Below are 25,522 nucleotides of genomic sequence, written 5' to 3' on the forward strand. Positions count from 1 at the left end.
TTTAAAAAACATTATAATAGCATTTCAAATTATATTTTGTCAGTGTTACCAATTAATTTGTTCATTTGATTTATGTTTCACAAATAATTATTATATTACAATAAAAATAATGCCGGAAAATTTTTTAAAATGGGAAAACCTGGAATAAGCTAGTTGTTACCTATCATTTATTTCAAATATCTGCATCTTCAACAATATGTGCATGTGAGAAAAGCATGTTTGATTGCATTAACTTGGAAAATGTGCTCATTTAAAATGAAAATGAGCCAATGAGTGGTGCTCTGCTGCCACCTGCTGGCTCATATAGTCATTTTGTCATACTATTTACTGATCATGTTCTATAATTCCTATTTAGACAATGTAACGTCACTTTTACAACATTTACAATCACATTTTGTCAAAATAATTTATTTCAAATATATCTGCAACTAAATTAAAGTTTAAATGAGTTAACATGAAAAATGTGCCTATTATATATTCCTTACAATTACAATTACAAAACCACCAGAGGGCAGCAGAAGACCACTCATTGGTTCATTCTGCTCACAAAGCATATAAATAAACGTTTTAAAATCATTAAAATAATATTGCAAATAAAATGTTCTCAATGTTTACCAGTTTGATGTGTTTTTTAACAATAATATTACATTACAAATAAAATAACACCTGAAATTAAAGGGGAAAACAATGACTAAGCAATTTGTTATCTATCATTTATTTCAAATATCTATATAAGCATTATTTAATTTATTCATATGTAAAAGAGAAGTGTGTGTGTGTGTGTGTGTGTGTGTGTCTGTCTTGCTAGCAAACAGCATTTGCAACATGCTACACATGCTAGCAGTGATTAGTAAAGTGTTAAATCAGGCAAAGAACATAGTAAGAACTCTATAAACATTATAGTAACCATCTGTGACAACTAACAACTGACAAGCAACACCATAACAACCATCAAGAACAACCTAGCAACCACCTAGCAGCATGTTATTCCTGTTAGCAAAGTAAAATAGTAATTTTGTCATACTATTTATTAATATTGTTCTATAATTCATATTTGGACTTAATAAAGTCACTATTATAATATTTAAAATCACATTTTGCCATTTTATCACTTCATTTCACCTGATATCTCTCAAATTCATTCAGTGCTTAAAAACCTTTCATGCAAAAGGTGTCAAATGCTTAAAGACCTTAAATGGCTTGAACCCCGCTAAATGCTGCTCGCAGCTTTAATTATTATTATTATTATTATTATTATTATTATTATTATTATTATTATTATTATTATTTAAAAGCCTGGTTTCACAGACAGGGCTTCGCTTAAGCCAGGATTAGGTCATTTCAATTAGGACATTTAAGTAGCTTTTTATAAATGAGCCTTAGAAATGTGCATCCTGAGACAAAACAATGGAACTGACATATTTTTCGATATGCCAGTGCAAGTTGCTTTCAGTTAAAACTGCTCAAACAGGCATTTTAGTCTGGGACTAGGCTTAAATGGATAGTTCACCCCTCCAAAAAATAGCCCATTATTTTACTCACCCTCAATTCATCCTAGATGTATATGACATTATTTTTTCAGATGAATAAAATCAGAGTTATATTAAAAATATCTTGGCTCCATAAAAGTGCATCTATTCATCATATAACTGCCCCACATGGCTCCGGGGACTTGATAAAGGCCTTCTGAATGTTGCTCCTAATGTCTGTGGTAAAACCTTAGATATTATTTGATACATGCTAATATTTTTATTATTATCTGTTTACATGTATATAAAAATAAATAATTGTAAATTTAAATATTGGTATATATGTATAGATATTTAGATTTTGTTGTGTCCTTGCGTATAATGTGAATGGGTTGATGTTCAAAGGAGTTTTGATTGTGAAATGTGCACAGGTGTGATCTGGAGTGGCGATGGAGTGGCGTCAGCAGTCTGCAGTCAGCTGTGAGCTCGCGTTCCAGGAGGCACAAAGATGGCTCGAGGTAATGACATCATTATCATGCGCAGGCTGCAAGAGTGCAGGTCTTTTCACCCTAATGCATCAAATAAATAAGTCAGTTATACCTGACCGATATTACTGAAGCTTTACCCCTTCATTTGTATCATGCAAGCACTTTCAGAATACGAAGAACGTGTGTTAGGAGCGCGTGTGCTTTATTTATTTATTTTGTGCTTTATTATGAATGTTATATTTAAGATGTCCAATTAAATGGAAATAAGACAAGATAACATTCATCATGATGTTTTTAAAGCAGTTTTAGATAGTCTGTACCATTTGTGGTTGTCTTACTTCATCAATTCTTAACCATTTGCAAAGTAGCCAAGTACAATCAGCTCCATAAAATCCTAGACACCATGTATCATCTTTTATTCAAATATTGATTTTGAATAATGATATAATGCCTGTTTGTTTTTCATCATGGTGGTTTCATTACATATCATATTGGAGTTCACAGATATACTCATAACTTTGTGAGCATTGAAATGTGTACTTTGGTGCCCTTATAATAAAGTCCCATTACAAAAAGCACAGAACAGGGATCGTTTCAGATGCATGATGGTATAGTATACATTTAGTTCCAGAATATGTATTTATATGAAACTTCAAAGAAATTGTTTCTTCACTTGTATTACACTACCATTCAAAAATGTATGGTCGGAAAGATTTTTTAAAAATATTTTTGATTGAAATCTCATTTTACCAAGGCTGCACTTATATGATTAAAAACCGATTAAAACAGTAAAATTGTGAAGAAATATTACAATTTAAAATAAATTTTCTATTTTCATACAAAATTTCTGTGATGCAAAGCTGAATTTTCAGCATCATTTACCCCGTATCCAGTGAAACATGATCCTTCAGAAATCATTCTAATATTACTGATTTGATGCTCAAGAAACATTTCATAATAAAGGTTTGCTGCTTAATATTTTAATGGAAACAGTGATACTTTTTATAAGATGGCTTTAGGAATAGAAAGTTCAAAGAGTGGCACTGGCAGCAATTTCTAAAAAACAAAAAAAACTTACTGGCCACAATCTTTTGACTGGTGTATGGCCAGAAATCATTGGTACATTTTAGTGTTTAGCTTTGCATGGTGAATGTGTTCCTGTTTTCAACACAGCCTTGTTTCACCTCTAACCACCATTTCCTGAAGACCGGTTGCTCCTCTCCTCTGCCGTCTATAATGGTGGTGCTTTTTGCTAGCATGTTGTTGCAAAACATGTGAGACTATGAAACTAATGTTTCTCTACACTATGAAATATAATTGCCAAAATAATTAAGAAGTTGTTAGGTTCACAGTTGTTAGTTACTGGTTCTGCTCTGTCTCTCTCAGGTCTTTTTTGCTGTAGACCTTACACAAGCAGCCATTGATGGAGTACATTCCATGTGCCCTAACAAGCTGATGATCAGGATGCAGAATTGGGCAGGCACCAGGGCAGGCATAGATGCTTCATTGCATCTCAATCTGAACACAAAGGACCCCTGAGCTCTTTGTAACATTCTGCTTGCCAAATGCTCACTCCACCACATTACTTGTACATTCAGGTGCCTGCTTGCTTGGGCACCTCAGTCTGATGCGTTGTGTGGCAGGGTCTGGGGCCCTGTTTGGGTGTGGACCATTATGTGGATTTGAATGGAACAGATATGACATGAAATGAGAGAGAAATTTTGTTGTTTTTTTGTTACATAGCTGCCTGGCATGGATTCATATATATATATAATATAATATATATATATATTGGCCTAAACGATTATTAGGGACACCATACTAATACTGTGTTTGACCCCCTTTTGCCTTCAGAACTGCCTTAATTCTACTTGGCATTGATTCAACAAGGTGCTGAAAGCATTCTTCAGAAATGTTGGCCCATATTGATAGGATAGCATCTTGCAGTTGATGGAGATTTGTGGGATGCACATCCAGGGCATGAAGCTCCTGTTCCACCACATCCCAAATGTGCTCTATTGGGTTGAGATCTAGTGACTGTGGGGGGCTTTTTAGTACAGTGAACTCATTGCCATGTTTAAGAAACCATTTTGAAATGATTTGAGCTTTGTGACATGGTGCATTATCCTGCTGGAAGTAGCCTTTAAAGGATGGGTACATGGCAGTAATAAAGGGATGGACATGGTCAGAAACAATGCTCAGGTAGCCTGTGGCATTTAAATTATGCCCATTTGGCATTAATGGTCCTAAAGTGTGCCAAGAAAACATCCCCCACACCATTACACCACCACCAGCAGCATGCACAGTGGTAGCAAGGCATAATGGATCCATGTTCTGTTTACGCCAAATTAGGGATAAAACGATTACCGGTTTCATGATAAACCACGATAAAATGTACTGACCGTTAGTAATATCGTGTAAAATTGAATTAAAAAAAAATGTGAAAAAAAAAAATTGAAAACCGTCTGTGATTATCACGATTTTGAAAAGTTGCGGTAAATCCTATCCAGTCTGGTGCAGGCGCAGCACGTGACGCAACGCTGTTTTCTGAGTAAGAAGAAATGACAGAAGGCAGTGACAGCACCGGGAGATTTTTCCAGCCTTCTAAAATCTGAGGTGTGGCCATACAGTATGTTGGCTTTTACAAAAGTCCTGAGGGAAAATTAATCGAAGATGCTCTGGTCACCCTGTCTGCAGCAGAACATGCCAGAAGAAAGTCGCTATAATGGGGGAAACACTTCAAATCTGTGAAGATTTGCGAACGCAAGGCAAGTGGACTTTGACCTCAATACCAAACGTACGCCTGGGAAATAATAACGTGAATCTTGAGCCAAAGATGAACGAACATATTCAGACACGACTAATGTGACATTTAAGGAATAACAATCAGGGCCATTTGTTTGGTATATTTCGGCTGTGGCGTGTAACGTTAACACAGTCTCTCACACTAGTCACTGTTGCTAGTAACCTATTTATTATAGGCTTCACAAAAGCCATCTGTTATAAACGCGTTGTGCATTATAACCTATCACTCGTTTTTTTTTGTTGAGTTTATGAATGCAGTATCTAGGCTAATAATCAGATGCATTCAGATAAACCAGAGTTTTGTTCAGAGCGTGCTCTCACTCACTGTAATCTGCACTCAAAGCAGAGATGAACGTGCCGCGATACAGGCCTACGCAGGAGATTAATTCAGCATGCGCTTGAATGTTTTTGTTCTAGCATATTTCAGCAGCGAAAATAGTTTAAAACAAACAGTAGAACTTATAGCGCATCTGATATGACTGGCATAATAAAGTTGGCTTGACGTTCGAGATTCGCAAATTTAGGTACTGTCTCTAAAGTTACATACAACATTGGTATGCGCGTTTGTATAAAACTGACTGTAAAGTGTTCATCTAGTTGTCGGTTATAATGCACACCTTTTGGATTTTTGATATTTAATAAAAAAAAGTGTGACATGAAAATTATATTTCCATATTATGGATATGATTTATTTTACTGGGATACTGTTTGGGCTCATACACAAAATATGCTAGATTTAAATGCGTCATAGCTGATATAGGATACTAATGAGAATATTGCTTTAACATATTTATAAAGATAATATTAGAGATTATATTTACACCAAATTATTATTTATGCATTGTGGTGCTATTGACGACAGCCAATATAAGGAAGGAAATCCCACAGAATACAATCTTGCTTTAAAAAAGGGCATAGAGCAGCTTGATTTATTTTTGTTTGTTCATTTTCAAATATAAAACTTGTAATTTAAAAGATACATTTTAAATTTCATTTGAACAAAACTGTGAAAATATTGATAACCGTGATAATGTGTCACTATAAACGTGATGTTAAATTTCCATACCGTTTCATCCCTGCGCCAAATTCTGACTCTACCATCTGAATGTCTCAACAGAAATCGAGACTCATCAGACGAGGCAACTCTTTTCCAATCTTTAACAGTAATTTTTGTGAGGTTGTGCAAATTGTATCCTCTTTTTCCTATTTGTACTGGAGATGAGTGGTACTCGGTGGGGTCTTGTGCTGTTGTAGCCCATTCGCCTCAAGGTTGTGCGTGTTTTGGCTTCACAAATGCTTTGCTGCATACCTCTGTTGTAATGAGTGGTTATTTCAGTCAAAGTTGCTCTTCTATCAGCTTGAATCAGTCGGCCCATTCTCCTCTGACCTATAGCATCAACAAGGCATTTTCACCAACAGGACTGCCACATACTGGATGTTTTTCCCTTTTTACACCATTCTTTGTAAACCCTAGAAATGGTTGTGCGTGAAAATCCCAGTAACTGATTAGACTGTAAAATACTCAGACCGGCCCATCTGACACCAGCAACCATGCCACGCTCAAAATGGCCTTTCTTTCCCATTCTGACATTCAGTTTGGATTTCAGGAGATACATTTTAATGCTTTGAATTTCCAGCATGCATTGCAGCATGAAGAAATTGTTATAGGATTGTTGTTTTGTATTTCCTATATGTTTGAACTAATGTTTATTTGTGTTGTGATGTAAAGTGCTTGAGGTTTTTGGGTCAAGTGTTGAGGCTCTACAGTATGTTCAACCTTTTAGAAATAAATGCTGGATATTTTTGCTTGATCGCTCCAGAGAACAGGTCTCCACTGCTCTAGAGTCTAGAGGTGGTGTGCTTTACACCACTGCATCCGGCACTTTGCATTGCACTTGATGTAAAGGGGGTCGCACACTGAATGCGAAGCTCAGCGGTGCTCGGTGCTGCATCTCGGGTATCTATCAAACCGGATACGCACGTTATATTCGCGCAAGCTCAATTTTGATTTGACTTCTGAGAGGAGCTGCACGGTGTATCTTTTAGCACAGGGTGAAATCAGTATGTACATTAACGATTTGAGGGAAATGTAATAAACAAATTCCTGAGTCACCGTGGACAGACGCCGAATGCCGCCACCGGTATGTGTACATTCACTGAAGCTCTCTACTGACTGTTCTTGAGCTAATCTGAAGCCCACACAAAGTTTGGAGGTCTGTAGGTATTGACAGTTGGCGACTTCTGCTCACTGAGTTATTGTTGTTGCCAATTGTTCTCCCTTTGTTATAATACCACTAACAGAGGACCGTGGAATATTTAGTAGTGAGAACATTCAACAAATGTATTTTTTATGCAGGTGGCAACCTATCACGGTACCACCCTCAAATTCACTGAGCTTCTGAGAGTGACAATGTTTTTCATGAATGTTTGTAGAAGCTTGTGTGTGTTGTATGCACCATGTATATAGTCCTAATTTGTGCTTGTGGTCTGTTTGGTGTTTTATCCTTAACAGGAAGTGACCAAAAAGAGTTTTGAAAGCAAAAGCTTTCGGATGGCTTTGGAGGATGGAGTCCTTCTGTGCGAGTAAGTGCTTTTTCTATTATTCTTTTATTTCTATAAGCATAACAATGGGTAAATTTGCCAAATTTATAAGGTTCATTTAAAATCAGCAGTCTTATACATTGTATTTATTTATTATATCTTCCATCCGTTTTCAGTCTTATCAACACACTGAAGCCAGGCATCATCAAACGAGTAAACAGGCTTTCCACCCCCATTGCAGGCTTGGTGAGCATATTTTCAAATGGGATCAAATAGAGACTTATTTATAAATAAAATTATAGTTTAGTCAACCATTTGGTCTCCAATGAAACCATCGGTTTTTTTTTTTTTTCATCAAACAATTCAGGTATACTTGTCTAAACAAATACCAAGACATTTTCCTGTGAGTCTTGAGGATTCCATTTATAAGTGCTGTGAATGTGTTGGACAGCACCTGACAACTGTTTCTTTTAGTTCCCACACTTTTTCTGTTCAGCTGGTCAATCTCTTGTACTGGTCAATTCTCAATGGAGCTTCATCATCCAAGCTTCCCTGCCTTGTAGCATCTCAACTGTATTTTTTTTACTGGCTGCTTAATATTTGAGGATGACATTGAGGTTTTCATTTACTCTAGCTGCAATAGTCAATGCTGGTCTCTCTTCAGGATAATGTGACTGTGTTTCTCAAGGCCTGTGAGAAACTAGGGCTCAATGAAGCACAGCTCTTCCATCCCGGAGACCTGCAAGATGTGTCCACGCGTGTGACTGTCAGGTGAGCAGAGAGAAGTGAAAGTGCAAATTCTTATTTCTGGTTTGTTTTTGTTACATTTCATTACAGTGTAAAACCTGTAACTGCTATTAACTGAGCTGGCTGGATTTGATTTTTCTGCCTTCTAATGTCTCTCTTGCAATATATTTGTATTTATTATATTTATTCAATATATTATATTTAAGTTATCCTTAAATATGATGCAAATCTAACTATCTGTATTTAAACTTTTATTACTGCCTTTGCTGTTTGTGTGGGTATAAAGAAATAATTATTTCATGTGACTGCAGGAAGAGGGTTCATTTGAATAGTGTTTGACTTCTGATTACATTTACATACCAAATGAAAGGCTGGATGAGTCCTGTAACACATTATCTGTCTAACATCAAACTCAAACAATGATACCTGACCGACCCAAACCTATGTTTTATTCAAGCTACCTTATGAAAATGTATTTTGACTCAATGATGACATTTAAATGGCAGAACATTGACTCGACAGATTCCAAAAATGGAATTCTGTCATTTTATTCAAGGTGTCATGAACTGGCTTTATTTTCTAGGCTATTTTCTACACTGGTTTTGAGGCTCTCTCCTGAATGCTGGGTTTTAATTGGCGTGCCGCACTGGACACGTCCACGGCTAGGATTGGATTGGATAAGATTTGAATATTTAATGAGCTTCAGCTCCGCTGTCATTCTTAGCCCCTGTCAGTTCAGTACACTTGAGGGAGAGATTATTTTGAAAGCGGCAACTGCAACCTGTCTTTATCAAACAAACACAATGATTTATTTCTCATCCACCCGCGATTGTATTACATGGCCCGCAACCGCACGATTCGATATAAACGCGAATCACACACGTGCGCGCCCAGATCAAGAAAGAATTTCTGCCGACGGGTGTGCGTTTTTTAAAATGTATTTACATCTAAACATTGAACGGCTCACCGAATACATCACATTTGGTAAACACAGAATCTTTGTGCGAGTTTACCAAATGTGACGTGCTTTATGTACATATGAATACAAAAATAACTAAAGTCTTGAGTTTGGAGTGACATGAGGCTGAGTAAATTACATAATTAGAATGTTTGGGTGATCTATACCTTTAAGATCAGGGCTAGATAATATAACTCTTGACATTGAAACTTTACAACAAACATGCAGTGATGTTCATAGCTTATTTTACATTTGATTAAATTGGGATTGAGCTTAGTGAAATGTGAAAGTGGTATTATATGACAGGTAGTTGGAGAGAAGGGGTTCAAAACTCCTATTCTATTTCTTTCACTCTTTCACTTAGTTTTTTTTGGTCCTCTCTTATATGGTATCTTTTTTTTTTCTCTCTTAATTTTTATTGGGATTTAGATTAGTGGGCACTGGCAACCAACCACTATCCCAATTCCATTGAAGAATTTCCAATAATGAATTGAGCTGTAATAAACTCTTGAGCTGTATTTCATCTTGCAGCCTAATTTTTTTTTTGATCCTGACCCAACCCTTAACGCTAATTCTTGTAGTCCACCCTGCTGAGAGTTTAATGTCCCCACTGTTGGCCTTGTAGAGGGACGAGGGGCAAGAGAGGGTGGAGATGGGGCACAGTGACCTCTAAATTTAGCCCCATATGACTGACCCTTCAAACCAAATGCTATGGTGAAGCTATAGTGGATCTTACTGCTATTTTTAACTTGCATGCTTTCTCGCGGTCATGTTGTTTTAAGGCTCAATGAAATGACAGAAACACTTTCACTTATTAACTGCAGATCAAGTGCTGTTTCTTATAGCTCGTCTGGCTTATTTTTAAGATAACTCGACACTGTGAAATGAGCGTCGGGTGTTTAAATAGGTGCATTCCTCTGTAAATGCATGTTTGCTAGTCCATAGTGACAAACAGATGGCTCACATGTCCAGTGTCAGCATACTGTGGGAACAAGTATGTTCCACTGTCAGATAGTTTACGGTTCTTTTGAGCACTTGCCAATTGTCTTCATTGTACATAATGCTTATTATAAATAAAACCAGTGTACATGATTAGTGACTTACTGTAAAGCAAATGTGGTATGTACTAGTTTAGGTCCATTTATAGCAGTGACTTAATTTTATTGGGTATGGGGTGGATTTAGTTGCTGTTAGTGTAAGCTGGAACTGATCTGTGTGTCTGACAGTGAATGTTCATTACCTCCTTCTCTATCCTTCTGCTTAGACGTGAAGAGACGAGCAGGAGACTGAAAAACGTAAGTTGTTTTTTTCCCCGCTATTAAAAGCTTGGTATTAATCGCAAACAAATTACTTCTGAACTATCCAGTGAATCAATTGTCTATGCATGGCTTGTGTTTGATGCAGACTGAATGTGGCCTTTGACTCTTCAGTTTGCATACCAAACAATTTGTAATTTTATCTCATCACAGTCTTCTGGTGAAGGTGTCAATGCGGTATCATTTAATGCCACATGTTCTTTGCATGCACTATATGGATTAAATGGATAGTTCACCCAAAAAGGGAAAAATGTCATTTACTTTCATGTTGTTGCAACCCCTTATGAGTTAAACACAAAAGATATTTAGAAGAAAAAAAATGTCAGTAATCAGACAGTTGATGGCACCTATTGATTTCCATAAATAAAAAAGTGTGTGTATATATATATATATATATATATATGTATATATGTATGTGTGTGTGTGTATATATATATATATATATATATATATATATATATATATATATATATATATATATATATATATATATATATATATATATATATATATATATATATATATATATATATATATATATATATATATATATATATATATATATATGCATGCATGCATGCATGCATGCATGCATACACACACTATGGAAGTCAATTGGTGCCATCTGGTTACTAACATTCTTTAAAATATATTTTGTGTTCAACAGAAAAAAGCAACTATCATGGTTGCAACAAGATGAGGGTGATTAGATGCCTTTTGATGAAGTGTTTTTTCTGGGGTGAATTGTCCCTTTAAGGACCGACTCTTTTGAAATAGGAACAGTCTTCATTTAAGTTGGAAAAGTGTTTTATTTTTACACCTTATATGGTTCTCATGTACTTTATTGGATTGCTTTCATATAAGTCCATAATTGTGTCATTTGGCTCTCCAGTGCACTAATGATTGTTTCTGGTTAATAATGTTGGGGAAAGATAAGTGGTACTGATTACAATAATGCATGCACGAAATTTGAACAGGCACTTGATATAAAGGTTCCCAGCAGCCATGCATCTTTATTTCATTGGTTATATAATATCCCTAGAAAGACACATTTTAGATGTTAAAAATGATCTTGTACACATTGATATTTGCTTTCTTATTTGATTCCTTATTAGAATAGTTCTATCTTTGAGATCCAACAGTCACTAAAGAGCCCACTGTTGTCTTCATTGTCTTGTACATGTGCCACATTCCTACCCTGTTGCCACACTGTGTTTGTGTGTGTGCGCAAATGGTCATAGTTTTCTAGATGAGAACAGAAATGAAACTGGGACACAGAAGCCATTCATGCCACACGCAAGCACGCACAACACTGAATTCTCAGAGGCTTTGCTTTGGGGTGGCTTGTATCATGTTAACTTAAGTTGTGAAAACCTTTAAAGCGATATTAGCTAATATTTATATGTAAAAAAAGAAAGTTAAGTGTTATTATATTGTCCTCATTTGTGTGAAGTCTCTTTCTATTATACTTTTTCTCCATACAGGTTTTGATCACTATATACTGGTTAGGGAGGAAGGCCCAGTCTGATCCATTTTACACTGGACCACAGCTGAACCTAAAATCCTTTGAAGGTTTGCTGGGCATAGCTTTATCTAAGGTATTTCTGTTTACTTTTTTGCATATTTACTTTATTGTCCTTTTTTTCGGTTTTCTTTTAAAGGGATACTTCACCGCTTTTTCATATTAAACTGTTATTCACTTAACTAAGACGAGTTGATACATACATCTCTCGTCTCAGTGCGTGCACTTAATCTCTCTGACGTGCGGTGATGATCTGATAGCATTTAGCTTAGCCCACTAAGCCCAGTTCATTCACTATCAAGTATGATGACACAAAATAAAACGTGCCGTTTTTAAGCGGCATATAGTTATAATATATACATAATTTAATTCATATTTAATTTAAGCTAAACTGGCATACATTATTTAAAATTAGTTTTGTAGTTCAGGCAAAAACTTATGGCAGTGACTTCGGTTTTTAAGCGGATTAAAAAGCAGAACTATAATGTATGGCGGAATAGCACTTCTGAGAGTACTTCGACTCGGCGCAGTAAAAAGTCCCGGCTGAAAAATCCTCCCTCACCCCTCATCCCCCCCCCCCCCCCCCCCCCATTGACAGAAATGAGAGAGGAAGGGGGAGATGTGAGGGAGGATGTTTCATCTGCTGCTCCTAGAGCGAGTAATTCATTCATTCATTCATTCATTCATTCATTCATTCATTCATTCATTCATTCATTCATTCATTCATTCATTTGTTTGTTTGTTCGTTCATTCGTTCAAATGTTTGAATCAGGAATGAAGTAAATACGGTAGGTGTGTTCTACTTGAAGTGGCGCTGCATAGACCGATCAGTGTATGACAATGTACCGCAAGAGCAATTCAAAAACTTATGGAGCCATCTGCTCTCTAATCGCCCTTGCTATACTCTGAAGTCATACATTGATAAATGAAGATCACCAAATGGCTCTTTATGAATGGGCCATTGAATCACTGGTCCATCCGATTGATTCGCTCATAACAGATTCATTCAGAAAAAAAACACCACTGTGTGTTTCTTGATGCGCATCAGCTCTGCTCTGACTTTATAGATAATATTTTCATGTTAAATTGACAGCCCTAATTATTATACAACATGTTAATAAAATAAACTAAATATACATCTAAGAGTTCTTGTACAAATTGTCAATGTGATTTGTATATGGCTTAATTCCATGTTTAATTTTAAAACATTTCACATACAGATTTTACAATTTATATATATATAATTTTTTTTTTTTTTTTTTACAAAGTCTCTATCAAGTGTTTATGTATTGTAACAAATCCATAAATCAAATAATCCCCTGTCTAGGCAGAATTATTACATTACTCAAATAGTGTAATGTTACATTAGCAATTTGTGTTCTCACTGAGGACGTCATATGCAGGTCAAGAACTTCCCATTCATTTTGGCTGCTGATAAAATGATTCACTCAGGCGCAAGTCTGTGTTGTTGGTCCTCACATAATAATGATCAACACATTACTCAGTGTGTTGGTAATTTCTTCAGTCAGTGAAATGGAAAAACTACTGTAAAAGTCCACTGAAACTGAAGTCTATTCATTACAGCTCACTTATTTGCCTTTCCATCTTTCTCTGAAGTTTTATGCTCTTTGTTCACCTTCTACCAGGCTCTGGAGGAGTCCGTGCAGTCCAAGTTGAGTGTGAGGGACAGTGGGTACGTGGAGGGCTGGTTTTCTGACAGGGAGGACCCGTTTAGTCTGAAGCAGTCGGGCTACAGGAGGGAGGACTCAGTCGAGAGCTTTGACTCCGTGGAGTCTCGCACACTCAGTGTGGCTTCAGACTTCACCCTCAGAGCCAGCAGCGAAAGTAAGTTTGTGATATATGTGAGTCTGTTTTATTAATAATTATTTTTTAAAACTAATTGCAATTGATTTGCAAACTTTTATTGCGAATATGTAAATGATAAAAATCTTAGGGATATTTCATTTGTGTTTGTGTATTTGTGTAATGTCCATTTTTTTGTACATGCTAATCTGGCCTTCACAGTTAAAACTTTACAGTGGATAAAGGGTATGTGTGCATGCACTGATTAATGTAATCTCGAATGAATCCAATCATGTTTCAGATTCTGAAAGTAAAGTTTATGCACTAGATAAAAAAACAAAAAAGTAATTTATTTTATTCAGCAAGGATGAATTCAAGTGATCAAATGTGCCGGTAAAGTCATTACGAAAAAGAATTTATATATATATATATATATATATATATATATATATATATATATATATATATATATATATATATATATATATATATATATATATATATATATATTAAAAAAAATTACATTTTGAAGTATATTAAAATGGAAAACGGTTATTTTAGATTGTAATATTTCACTTTGGTAATCTGGTCTTGGTAACCATAAAGGACTTCTTTTTAAAATATTCTTATCAACCCACAACAAACGGTAGTCTCCATACCCTAAACTTTGCGATCTGATACAATTCTATGTTTACGTGGCCATTACATTGATTTCAAACTAAATGTCTGTGCATATGCAGTCTGTCAGACAGAAATGAAGAATGTGATAATTTCACTGAAGCTAGCTGCGATATCTAAAAAAATTACGATATTATTTAGCAAGTTTTTTTTTTTAAACAAATATTCAGTCTCTTCTACAGACTATTTCATAAGATGTAGGTAAATAAATAAACGTGAACATTTGTATGACATAAACGTACACCATGACACTTAACTCGATTGCGAAAGTAGTTGGAGTCAGGTTTTCATGGTTACTTTTTTTATATTTAACAAATCATTTAAGATCTACACAACTAGTTTTTCCATTTGGATCAAGCTGAATTGATAGAGGTGTTTACAGGAAGGCTTTTCAGACTGAGCAATCAGTCCAGTTATTAACAGATTATTAGGTTGCTTACAAATGTAGCCATTGTTTCTTTATCTCAAATGAGCAAAATCATCATTTACTTCAGGATGTGATGGTCCAAACAGTTGGTTAAATATCTCCCAAGTTTTATCATCAAAATCACAATGTCTTGTTTACTTTGGGACTTCGATATTGCATCTCTCAAACACTTGGTAATGAAAGTTCAGTACCTAGACCTTGTCCCTTCGCCCCATCCATTCACGTAAGTGTAAAATTCCTGTTCGTTCCACACCCATTTGGTAATGTGCAGAGCTGCTGCCAAATGAAGGTCGGCGTGTGCCAGTAGAGAGACCGTATTACTGTATGGAAGGCTGGGGAGTGCTCTAGCGCTGCCATGATGCTATAATGTCAGTTGATAGCAATAGCTGAGAAATTTTGCAATGCATAATTTCACATTTGATACTAATATCAGTACCACAGCAAAAGTAATATGCTATTTAACATTTTTATTTGAAAAAATGTGTATTAACACTACATTAGGATAGTGGCATGATGCCTGTTGGTGTTTCTCAACTAATAAACGGTGAGTAATAAAATAAAGAATAACAAAACAACCAATAGAACAAAGATATCAAAATTGATTTGAAAGATACATTTTTAAAGATTCAAATGAAGATTTTTTTTTTTTTTCACATAACAGAAAAAACAAACTTAAGTAAAGATTTGGAAAGTTACAGACACGATCAAATGTTAAAGGAGTCTTGAACTGCATTACAAAAAAACCTAAGATTTTTATTTGTATTGTTCCCTGAGGTCCACTTATGTAATATTTTATATCAAAATCAGTCATAAATCAAAATTTTCTCCCTGTTCTTTGACCCTTTGATCTTTGCATATGTAAATTAATTTATCACTTTGGGGTTGTTGATATATCGGTAGACACTAGGGCTGTGTATTGCCAAGATTCTGGCGATACAATACGTATCACGATACAGGGGTTACGATACGATATATTGCGATATTGTAAGAGAGGCAATATATTGCGATATTTCTTTTTTGTTTTTTAAAATTTAAAAGAATAAAGAACACAACCATAAGCCTAAAACACGAGACAAAGTATTTTATTTAATTAATACAATATCATTCATATCACTAATCATATGAAATGTGCAATCTAAGTTAAGGGAAATGTAAAGTAACTGCAGGATTCTTTATGTGTATGTTTTAAAGGTTCACAGTATAGCAGTGGCTATTTAACAACAGAAAGTGCAGTCCATTTAATGACTGAATGACTGTTTGTTTTATATTTAACACAGTAGCCCCGATCACACAGAATGCGCTTTTGCAGCGAGAGGCGCCTTTTTTCAATGGATTTGAAGGAGCGCTCCGAGCGCATGAAGTTGAAAAAAAGTCAACTCTGAGCAGAAAAGCGCGCAGCATCATCACGCTTATTTTCTGTAGTCCAAACGAATGAATGAAGAGGCGGGCCTTCCGTTGTGTTGACCGTTATATTGATTTGACTGACAGTACAGGTGATTCGGGTGTTGCCTAGAAACATTAAAGCGCACTGCTCATTTTTAAACATGAAAAACGCGTTCTGTGTGATCAGGGCCTAAAGCTGTTTTATATAAAGCAGTCTATTGTATATAGTGCTATTTCAAGTACTGAACTGCAGAGCTGGTGCATCCATATCCACATCGCTATTATCTTTCGTTCTCCTGCCACCGCTGTCAGTTTTGGCGTGTGTTTATTTTGTTACTGAGAGGAAAACGTGCAGTACATTCTATCGAAATGCTTCTCAGCAGCGCGGGTGATATCAGGATGTTAAGCGAGCTCTCTGTTTCAATGTGTTTCCCGAGTATTAGATTATAACTTGGCCTATTTTGCAAACAAAATGATTCTTGTCGATTTCCTTAGTGGCTTCTTTTTAGCTGAAGCCAAAATGAGTCCATACTTCAGCTCTGTATACTGCAGGAGCGGGTTAATGCTATCGTCTTGAGAGCTGGGTTTGCTAATGTAAACACTAGTGATGCACACACTTTTATGCCGGCTTCACACTGCACGCGTAAGCAGCGCGTATTTTTTTCGGCGCTCATGTTAACAGATGAGTGCATTCACACCGGCAGCAGAGGCAGCGCAGCGGAGCGTAGCAGGAGCAGAGCAGAGCAGAAGCGTCAGTGCCGCGATCGTTTCGGTGCCGGCTCTATTTTTGACGCGCTGCTCACAATGAATTAAAGCCACAGTACATTGTTCTGATCAAAATTAACCTGGTTAACATGAAAAATAACACATTTAACCATGAAATAATTTAGTGAAGTGTTCCGTGTGTTTCTCAGTCCCCATATGACATCCGGCGCTGTGAAAAAAAAAAAAGTTCTACACAAAAACCGAATTCACTGCCATAAGTTTTTGCCTGAACTACAAAACTAATTTTAAATAATGTATGCCAGTTTAGCTTAAATTAAATATGAATTAAATTATGTATATATTATAACTATATGCTGGCATAAAAAACAGAAACGATAAACAAAAGCACGTGGTGTCACAGGCAGTGTTCTTCAGAGTGCACCTGGAAAGAGAGCAATGGACGACACTTGTCTCATCGTGAAGGTTGGGAAGCACACAGTTCTCTATGATCCACACAATTTGCTTTATAAAGACTTGCAAGTGAATGAAAAAGCATGGGAGGAAGTTGGTGAGCGTGATGGTGCTGATGGTAAGTCATTTTAAAGTGTTTTTGACAATCTTTCGTTGTCTCTCGAACGAACAACTAAATATGGATAGGTAAATAGAATGTACACACATTAATATAGCACACATACACTATAGACATGTAGATAGACTATGATGTGCGTTATTTTGTCATTTAAAAAAAAAAAAACGTTTTTAGATAATTTGCTCATTTAGCCAGAGAAGTTTCCTCTTAGTTATTACAGTCATTTATGAATTATCTTTAAGAGGATTATGATGGGTAATGCATGTAAATTTGATGCCTATCCAATATTTCAAGACAATTTCCTGAAGTTTCTCTTTTTAGCAGTGTGCTTTTCATGGACATAGTGCGATGGCCTTTCTTCTATCAAAAACTCGCACTAAACGAAATAAAGCAAAAATTTATCATGAAGCTAATTTTATTTTTAAAAATCGTTTCACTTGTTTCTGATGTTTTTTTTATTTCCATTTCAAATACATTAAAGAGAAATGCAAACGTATCCATTATAGAGTACTCTGTACACAACTGCGCGCGAGAAACGCTGCCTGTGTGAAAGCAAAAAGTGAGCGCGCTGCTACTGCTTTACACACGCGCTGCTTCGGCGCTGCCTATGCCCTGCTTACGCGTGCAGTGTGAAGCCGGCGTTACCTTGCGCTTCTCCGGCTCCGCGTCAGATATACGTTCTGAGATAACACTGCCATCTAGCGGTTGGGTGTTATACAGTCTGTGCTTTAAACTGAACACAAAGCCACGAATCTTGGATGTAAATAAATAAATAAATAAATAAATATCGATACAGCGTTTTTGAGAATCGATACAGTATCGCCAAACATAATATCGCTATATATTAACGTGTATCGACATTTTCTTACACCCCTAGTAGACACTATTAACTGGTAGAAATGTGTAAACTGGTAGAGATTTTAGACTATCGTCTCTATATTATGTTGCTGTGCTGTCATGAAATCTTACCTTTGCATGCGTTTTTAAGCGCTGTGGTTTAAAAACAAGTGATTTCAAACCACTGAAGCGATGTAAACAGAAAGACAACTCATGTGCACGTTGTCATAGAGATGGTTTCTGAGCGTTGTCTGAAAGACGTGCACATGAAGCCGCTGCTGCTAGAGCGAAGCACTAAACGGAGTGCTTTTTTTGCCGTCTAGTTGGGCTTGAATGGCTAAATATACATAGTTGTATTGTCAAAATGAGTCTTTTGAAAGTAAACAGTCATTAATTTCTTGTGTGAACGCCAACAAGGAGTATATTGGATATTTGCAGTTGGTCTAGGTGACAACACTCTAATAAACCTGTCGTCATTGTCATTAATGTTGATCAAACAACAAAATAGAGAATCCCTCACTGCTCTTGACTGAACCACTTTTGTAACTTTAATGAGTGCAATTTTACATTTAATTTACTAGACTAATTTTTATTAAGTGTATACATCTTATGCAGTATTTCTTATTTCTAGTGCTTGAAAGTAGTCATTATCGCCCACCCCTATGATCATTAGTGTTATATTTACATCTACTCCATTAAAGATTCCTGTCTGTGCATGCTGTCTATATAGGTGCTAATGTATTTATTTAGAGATGTAACAATACATAGATACAAATGACTAATGATTTTTTTTTCAAGAGACATCTTTATTTTGACACTTCGTCACACACGACTTTACCCCCCATTTATTTTCTGTAGTATTTAAAAAAACAAGTTTTTTTCTTTTGTTGGTTGTGGGATGTCCCAAATGGGATACAGGGTGTGCATTGGTTGCATTTGTGAGTTAATAATATTAACTGGTTGTGTAAAATATGCACGTAATATTAGAATATTGATATATATTGATTAATATGCCACTGAATCGGATCAAATCACAATAGTATGCATCATGGAATTTATTTGAGAGCTTGTCAAATATTGTATCACTGGCTATTAGAGTTTCTAGGATGGTCAGTGACAACACTGGTTACATCGCTTGTCTACCGCTGTTAGAGAACCAACACTACTGCACAGCAGTGTGTAATATTTATGAGGATATATTGACAGAAATGCAATATAATATGCCTAACTATGTTTTCAGTGGTGTAAAAATACCTTACATAATGGATCATTATGTTTTTATTACCTTAGAATAAGCCATTTCTATCAACATACACCGCGGTTCTCCTTAATAGTGAAGTCACCATTTTGCTCCGTCATGTTTCTACAGTAGCCATAAAATGGACAAACTGTTCTACATGGCGCTACTCACTCTCTGCTCTCTCCGACGACTACTGTAGCTTCTGTATGTGCTTTTAAAGAGGAGTGAGCGGTGGGTGATTGCAATTCACAACCTCACTGCTAAATGCTGCTAAAATTCACACACTGCACCTTTTTAAGCGAGGTGGCAAAAGAGGAAAAAATGTGAAAGTCCGACGTTGTCACGTCAATTAACTGGTGGGAAAGTTTCCTCACTGTCACATCCCTAATGGCTATTGTACTCAATATCATATTGTATTATAACAAACTGATTTACACCCCTAGTATTAATCTCATACGTTTTTAAGTTTAATTAATATTAACACCTTTATAGATTATGGCATGTGGTCTTTTCAGGTTTTTACATTAAAGGTCCCATTCTTCGCGTGTTTTCGAAGCTTTGATTATGTTTACAGTGTGCAATATAACATGAGTTCATGTTTCGCGTGTAAAAAAACACAGTATTTTTCACACAATTTACTTAACTGTACACCGCTGTTTCCTCTGTCCTAAAAAACGGCCTGATGATTTCCTTGTTCTATGAAGTCCTTCCTTCAGAAATACGTAACGAGTTCTTATTGGGCCAGCTCTTCCCGCGTTGTGATTGGACAGCAGCTTAGCGCACTTTGCCCGGAAAGGTCCCACCTCTTACCATAACGGGGAGATGCAAGCGCTGAATGCGCGCTCTTCTCCACGTGGGAGAGCAACAAAACCACGCCTCCTATTTTGCGTGTTCTTGTGGGCGGAGGGTTAGTCAACAAACGGTTCTAGTGACGTCATTACATCCCTGCACTTCCTGCTGTAGTCCAAACCGGCCATTCGCTGTAGGCTTTGAAAGGGCTTTCTTAAACTTCTGTTAAATAAAATATCTCGCTTGGCATTAAACTTTGAGCTTTATAATTTTAGAGGTATTATTTTTGCTCTAACAGCAACATTACACACTAACTAAAGTTTGAAAGATGGAATCGCGAAGAACGGGACCTTTAACCTAATGACCTAATGCCCAGATTCACTATTTTGGCAAAAGGTGTTTACATTTAAGATATTACAGACTGTTTGCATTTATACCTTTTTTTTGGCCATTCACATGTAACTACTCTAGATCTCTTCACAGAGCATGTGCACAAATATGATTTTGAGTACCAAAATAAGTCATACCATGGTATAAGTCCTTCCACAGCATCCCAGTTGACTGTAGATCTTTTTGTTTATTCCTTTTCTTTTACACTCTTGTCTTCACCCAGGTTGCTATAGTGACGCAGAAGCAGAACATTGCTTCAGGATGGCAGAAGGCAGTAAAAGTGATGCCCCCATCAGAGAAAGAGCTCATGGCCCGTCTGCCCTGAGGAAGAAAAGGCAGGAATACAAGCAGGGAGACAGGAGTTATGCAGGCCACCTCACCAGGTATAATACCCTATTCTGGCTTACTTTGCTTCAGAAACTGACTCTGCATAAAAATGTTGGATGACAGCTTTTGCTAAGCTTATAACAGATATTTAGCAGGGTGTCATTGGGTTCTTAAGATTTAAAGTGTTATAAATTCACTTATCAGAATGACCAAAATGTGTTTAAAGAATCAAACATATATTACATAATTTAAAATGTTTTATAATAATGGTTTTGCTATTTTTTTGCTCACAATACTTGCATGACATTGTTTTTATTTTATTTATTGTTGTGTAATGATTTAATGATGCATATACAAAATATGTAAACGCGAGTGAAATACATCCCTATTCATTTTAGGCCATCAGAACATTGAATATAATTGAAAGACTATTTTTACCCTTTTAAAATCAAATTTCTTTTATTTAAATTTTCAAATGCGTTTCTCAGAATTTGCTTATTGCACTTTTAAAATTAAGCCTTGAATTTCACATTTCTTTCCATTAAACAGTTTATATATATATATATTAGGGATGCCACAATTCTCAATATAATATTGAACCGTTCGTCGCTTGTGTATTACGTTTTGTTTTTGTTTTTTCGTCATCATTTGCCTCCATCCCAATATACTGAACAACGCGGCATACATTCACATCACATGTTAGTGGTAGAGTTATACACTCACGGAACACTATAGTTATTCACAATCACGAAAATGTATTATTTGCATGCGTTTTAAAGCCTTGCCGGTTAAACATTTAATTTGTGTGCTTATGCACTGTTTTAACATGCGCTTTTCCGAGCGCACTCGCTTAAATGCCTGTCAAACACGTGATTACTGGAAGTCATCTTACTGCATTAATACTGTCAAATTCACTTTAGACATATGTTTGTGTTAACCTTGTGTGTAAGTAAAATCGGTGCGTCTGTAAATTAGATGCACACAGGTGCTCTTGATTGGAAAAACTAACACAGTAGCTAAGAATCAATGTATATTTTATTTTGAAGACTATTGTTTTATTTTTACATTTATTCATTCAATGTCATACTTATGCTACTGTACAGCTTTGAGCTGACAGTGTAAATCTTTATATATATTTATTCAGCCCCACTTTATATTAGGTGGCCTTAAGGACTATGTACTTACATCAAAAAATAAGTACAACGTACTTACTGTGTTCAAATTGTATTGCAAAGCAGTTTTGCTGATATTGAGGTGGGATACGAGTAGTTAGGGACAGGTGTGGTGGTGTGGGTAAGTTTAAGGGTAGGGTTTGGTGTAAGGGAAGTGGCAACTGTGTAATTACAAATGTAACTACAGAAATTAATTACAGAAGTAATTGCATGCATGTATTTTTAAAATGTAAGTACAATGTAAAAACATGTATGTACAAAATAAGTGCATTATATCAAATGATTAACTAAAATGTTAGTAGTACTAAAACTACTAGTTTAGTAGTACTAAAATAGTAGTTAAGGCCACCTAATATAAAGTGGGTCCATTTATTTCATATTATACAATACACTAGGAATGTGTAAAGGTGTTTTTAGTAAAGAAGTAAAGTTCTAAGTTTAAGCAAGGTTTTTCAATTATTTTAAGTAAAATAAAGAGTATTGCAATAAAAGTATTTTTTCTCCTTAAAGAGTTAGTTCACCCAAAAATTAAAAATTGATGTCATTAATGACTCGCCCTAATATCGTTCCACACCCGTTAGACCTCCGTTCATCTTTGGAACACAGTTCAAGATATTTTATGTTTGGTCTGAGAGCGTATCCAAGTGTATGCACACTATACTGTCCATGTCCAGAAAGGGAATAAAAACATCATCAAAGTAGTCCATATGTGACATCAGTTAGTTAATTAGAATCTCTTGAAGCATCGAAAATACATTTTGGTCCAAATCTAACAAAAACTTTGACTTGACTTTGTGTGGAACAATATTAGGGTGAGTAATTAATGACATTAATTTTGGGGTGAACTAACCCTTTAACTTCTTGCTGTTCCTGTCGCTTAAGAATAGAATAGTAAAAAACTGAACCAAACCGTGGTTAAAAACCGAGGTATGTATTCAATCGTGGACTAACTGTACTGTTGCATCCCTAATATATAAATGCCATGTGTGTGTGTGTGTGTGTGTGTGTGTGTATATACTATCGTTTTATCACGATATAATTTTCCTCGATAAAACGATAAGAACTGTTCGATAAATTGTTTATATAATGCGCACGCGCTATGCGTAATGCTGCGCATGCATAGTGCAGACCGGGCTTCTGGGTGCTGTACGCGCTGTTGTTTACAGTCTGTGGCTGACAGGCTTGGAGGATCGGAGTGAAGTGGAGCGATAAAAATGAGCAATAGTGAAGAAAATGCAGCGCCCACGACCAGCTCGGAGGACACGGATATCGTTGACAAGTTAGGTCGCTCAACTTCAGTGGTTTGGAGATATTTTAGCGATCCCATCCGACATAAAACGGAGCGACGTGCGTGGGCTGCTTATCATAGGTTCACCACACGGAATTTATTATTGTGCTTCTTCAAAGTTCTTCCATATAACATTAAGCCCAACACAGCGGTAAATCTATAAACTACATTCACGCACAGCAGGCTTATTACCTTGTTAGTTGTAGTGGGTGACTTGCAAGCTAACGCTACCAAACTATAATCACTAAAACATCAGACTTGTACTTCGCTATCATAATTGTTTGTCTTTGGTGATGTATTAATGACTCAGCATCGCATGTATCAAAAGAGAAATAATTTCATCCGATGTTTAAAATGAATAAAATAGACTAGACAGAGCTCTGGAGATCTGCAAATACTGAACTTTGCTCTCTCTCCCTCACTCCCGACCGGCCCACTGTCGGTGAGGTGTGTGTATGTGTCGGCGTCAGTGAGATGGGCGTGTGTGTGTGTGTGTGTCAGTGAGAGAAAGCGATGCACATTTGACCAATCCACTGTGATGCAAGAGAGGGGGGACTCAAAATGTTTCTTAACTTAAAACGCTTTTCTTTTTTGCCTGTTTGAATTTTTAGTGTTTTACTACTTACCCTACACAATTAAGTGATGTTATTGATATACAGTGTAGAGTAAAAAAATGCTTACCACAATTAATATTTTAATAAATAAATCTACCTCAGTTTTAATAAATTGTTCACCTGTTGGGAAATGTTTATCATGTTTTGACAATAAAGGATAGTTTAAAACCACAGTTAACTGTCTGTTTTCTACATCTTTCACTCATGAGCAAAAATATGCCTTTAAATTTTAAAGAAATAAAAATGTTACATTTATTGTGTTATTTATCGACTGATATGGAAAATTATATTGTGATAATTTTTTTGGGCCATATCGCCCAGCCCTTATTTATATGTATATGTATATGTATATGTATATGTATATGTATATGTATATATATATATATATATATATATATATATATATATATATATATATATATATATATATATATATATATATATATATATATATATATATATATATATATACATACATATATAATAATAGTCCCTGACAAAAGTCTTGTCGCTTATCTATTTTCTAGAAATACCTGATATTAACCTGACTTTTAATTAATTAATTGGTGTTAGAAATAGCTCATATGAAAAGCTAAAACCCTCCCAAATGATGTTTAATGCACTGAAATAAATAATGTTCACAGAAAAAAATATTTATCATTTAATCAAGACAGAAAGGTCAAATTTTGGCAAGACAAAAGTTTTGTCGCCTATACAGAAATTTAACAAATTTACAGCAAATACAAAAATATGTCAGCAAATTAAGTTGTGGTGCTGTGAGATCCAAATTTAATATCTTGTATGACTTCCATGATCTTAAAGAACTGCATCCATGCGGTTTGGCAAGGATTCATACAATTTATTGATGAAGTCATCAGGAATAGCAAAGAAAGCAGTCTTGCATGCCTCCCAGAGTTCATCAATATTCTTTGGTTTCGTCTTCCATGCGTCCTCTTTCATCCTACCCCACATATGCTCAATGATGTTCATGTCTGGTGACTGGGCTGGCCAATCCTGAAGCATCTTGATCTTCTTCGCCTTGAGGAACTTTGATGTGGAGATGGAAGTATGCGATGGAGCACCGTCCTGCTGCAGAATTTGGCCTCTTTTATGGTTGGGAATAAGAGGTAGCTAAGATTTCTTGGTATTTTAGACTATTGATGTTGCCTTCCACACTGCAGATCTCTCGCACACCCCCATACTGGATGTAACCCCAGACCATGATTTTTCCGCCACCAAACTTCACTGTTTTCTGGGTGAATCTTGGATCCATTCTGGCTCCAGTAGGTCTCCTGCAATATTTACGACGACTGTGGTGTAATTCAACAGAAGATTCATCTGAAAAATCCACCTTCTGCCACTTTTCCAGCGTCCATCCTTTTAGCAGGCTGTGGGTCTTGGCAAATGCCGCACGGTTTTTCAATTGTCTTTTGT

General features: G+C 36.0%; 1 protein-coding gene across 1 annotated transcript in view; it reads left to right on the forward strand.

The window, feature by feature from the left end:
• The window catches only part of lmo7b (LIM domain 7b), a 62,974-nt gene that overhangs the window by 4,517 nt on the left and 32,935 nt on the right, over positions 1-25,522 (forward strand). The window contains exons 2-9 of the mRNA XM_067441396.1: positions 1,901-1,987; positions 7,275-7,345; positions 7,480-7,549; positions 7,968-8,074; positions 10,273-10,303; positions 11,809-11,922; positions 13,493-13,691; positions 20,911-21,070. Coding sequence (XP_067297497.1) covers positions 1,919-1,987; positions 7,275-7,345; positions 7,480-7,549; positions 7,968-8,074; positions 10,273-10,303; positions 11,809-11,922; positions 13,493-13,691; positions 20,911-21,070 — 821 coding nt within the window. The 5' untranslated portion in view covers positions 1,901-1,918. The remainder of the gene's footprint in view (positions 1-1,900; positions 1,988-7,274; positions 7,346-7,479; positions 7,550-7,967; positions 8,075-10,272; positions 10,304-11,808; positions 11,923-13,492; positions 13,692-20,910; positions 21,071-25,522) is intronic.

This window comes from Pseudorasbora parva, chromosome 4, assembly GCF_024679245.1.
Source record: "Pseudorasbora parva isolate DD20220531a chromosome 4, ASM2467924v1, whole genome shotgun sequence".
NCBI lineage: Eukaryota > Metazoa > Chordata > Actinopteri > Cypriniformes > Gobionidae > Pseudorasbora > Pseudorasbora parva.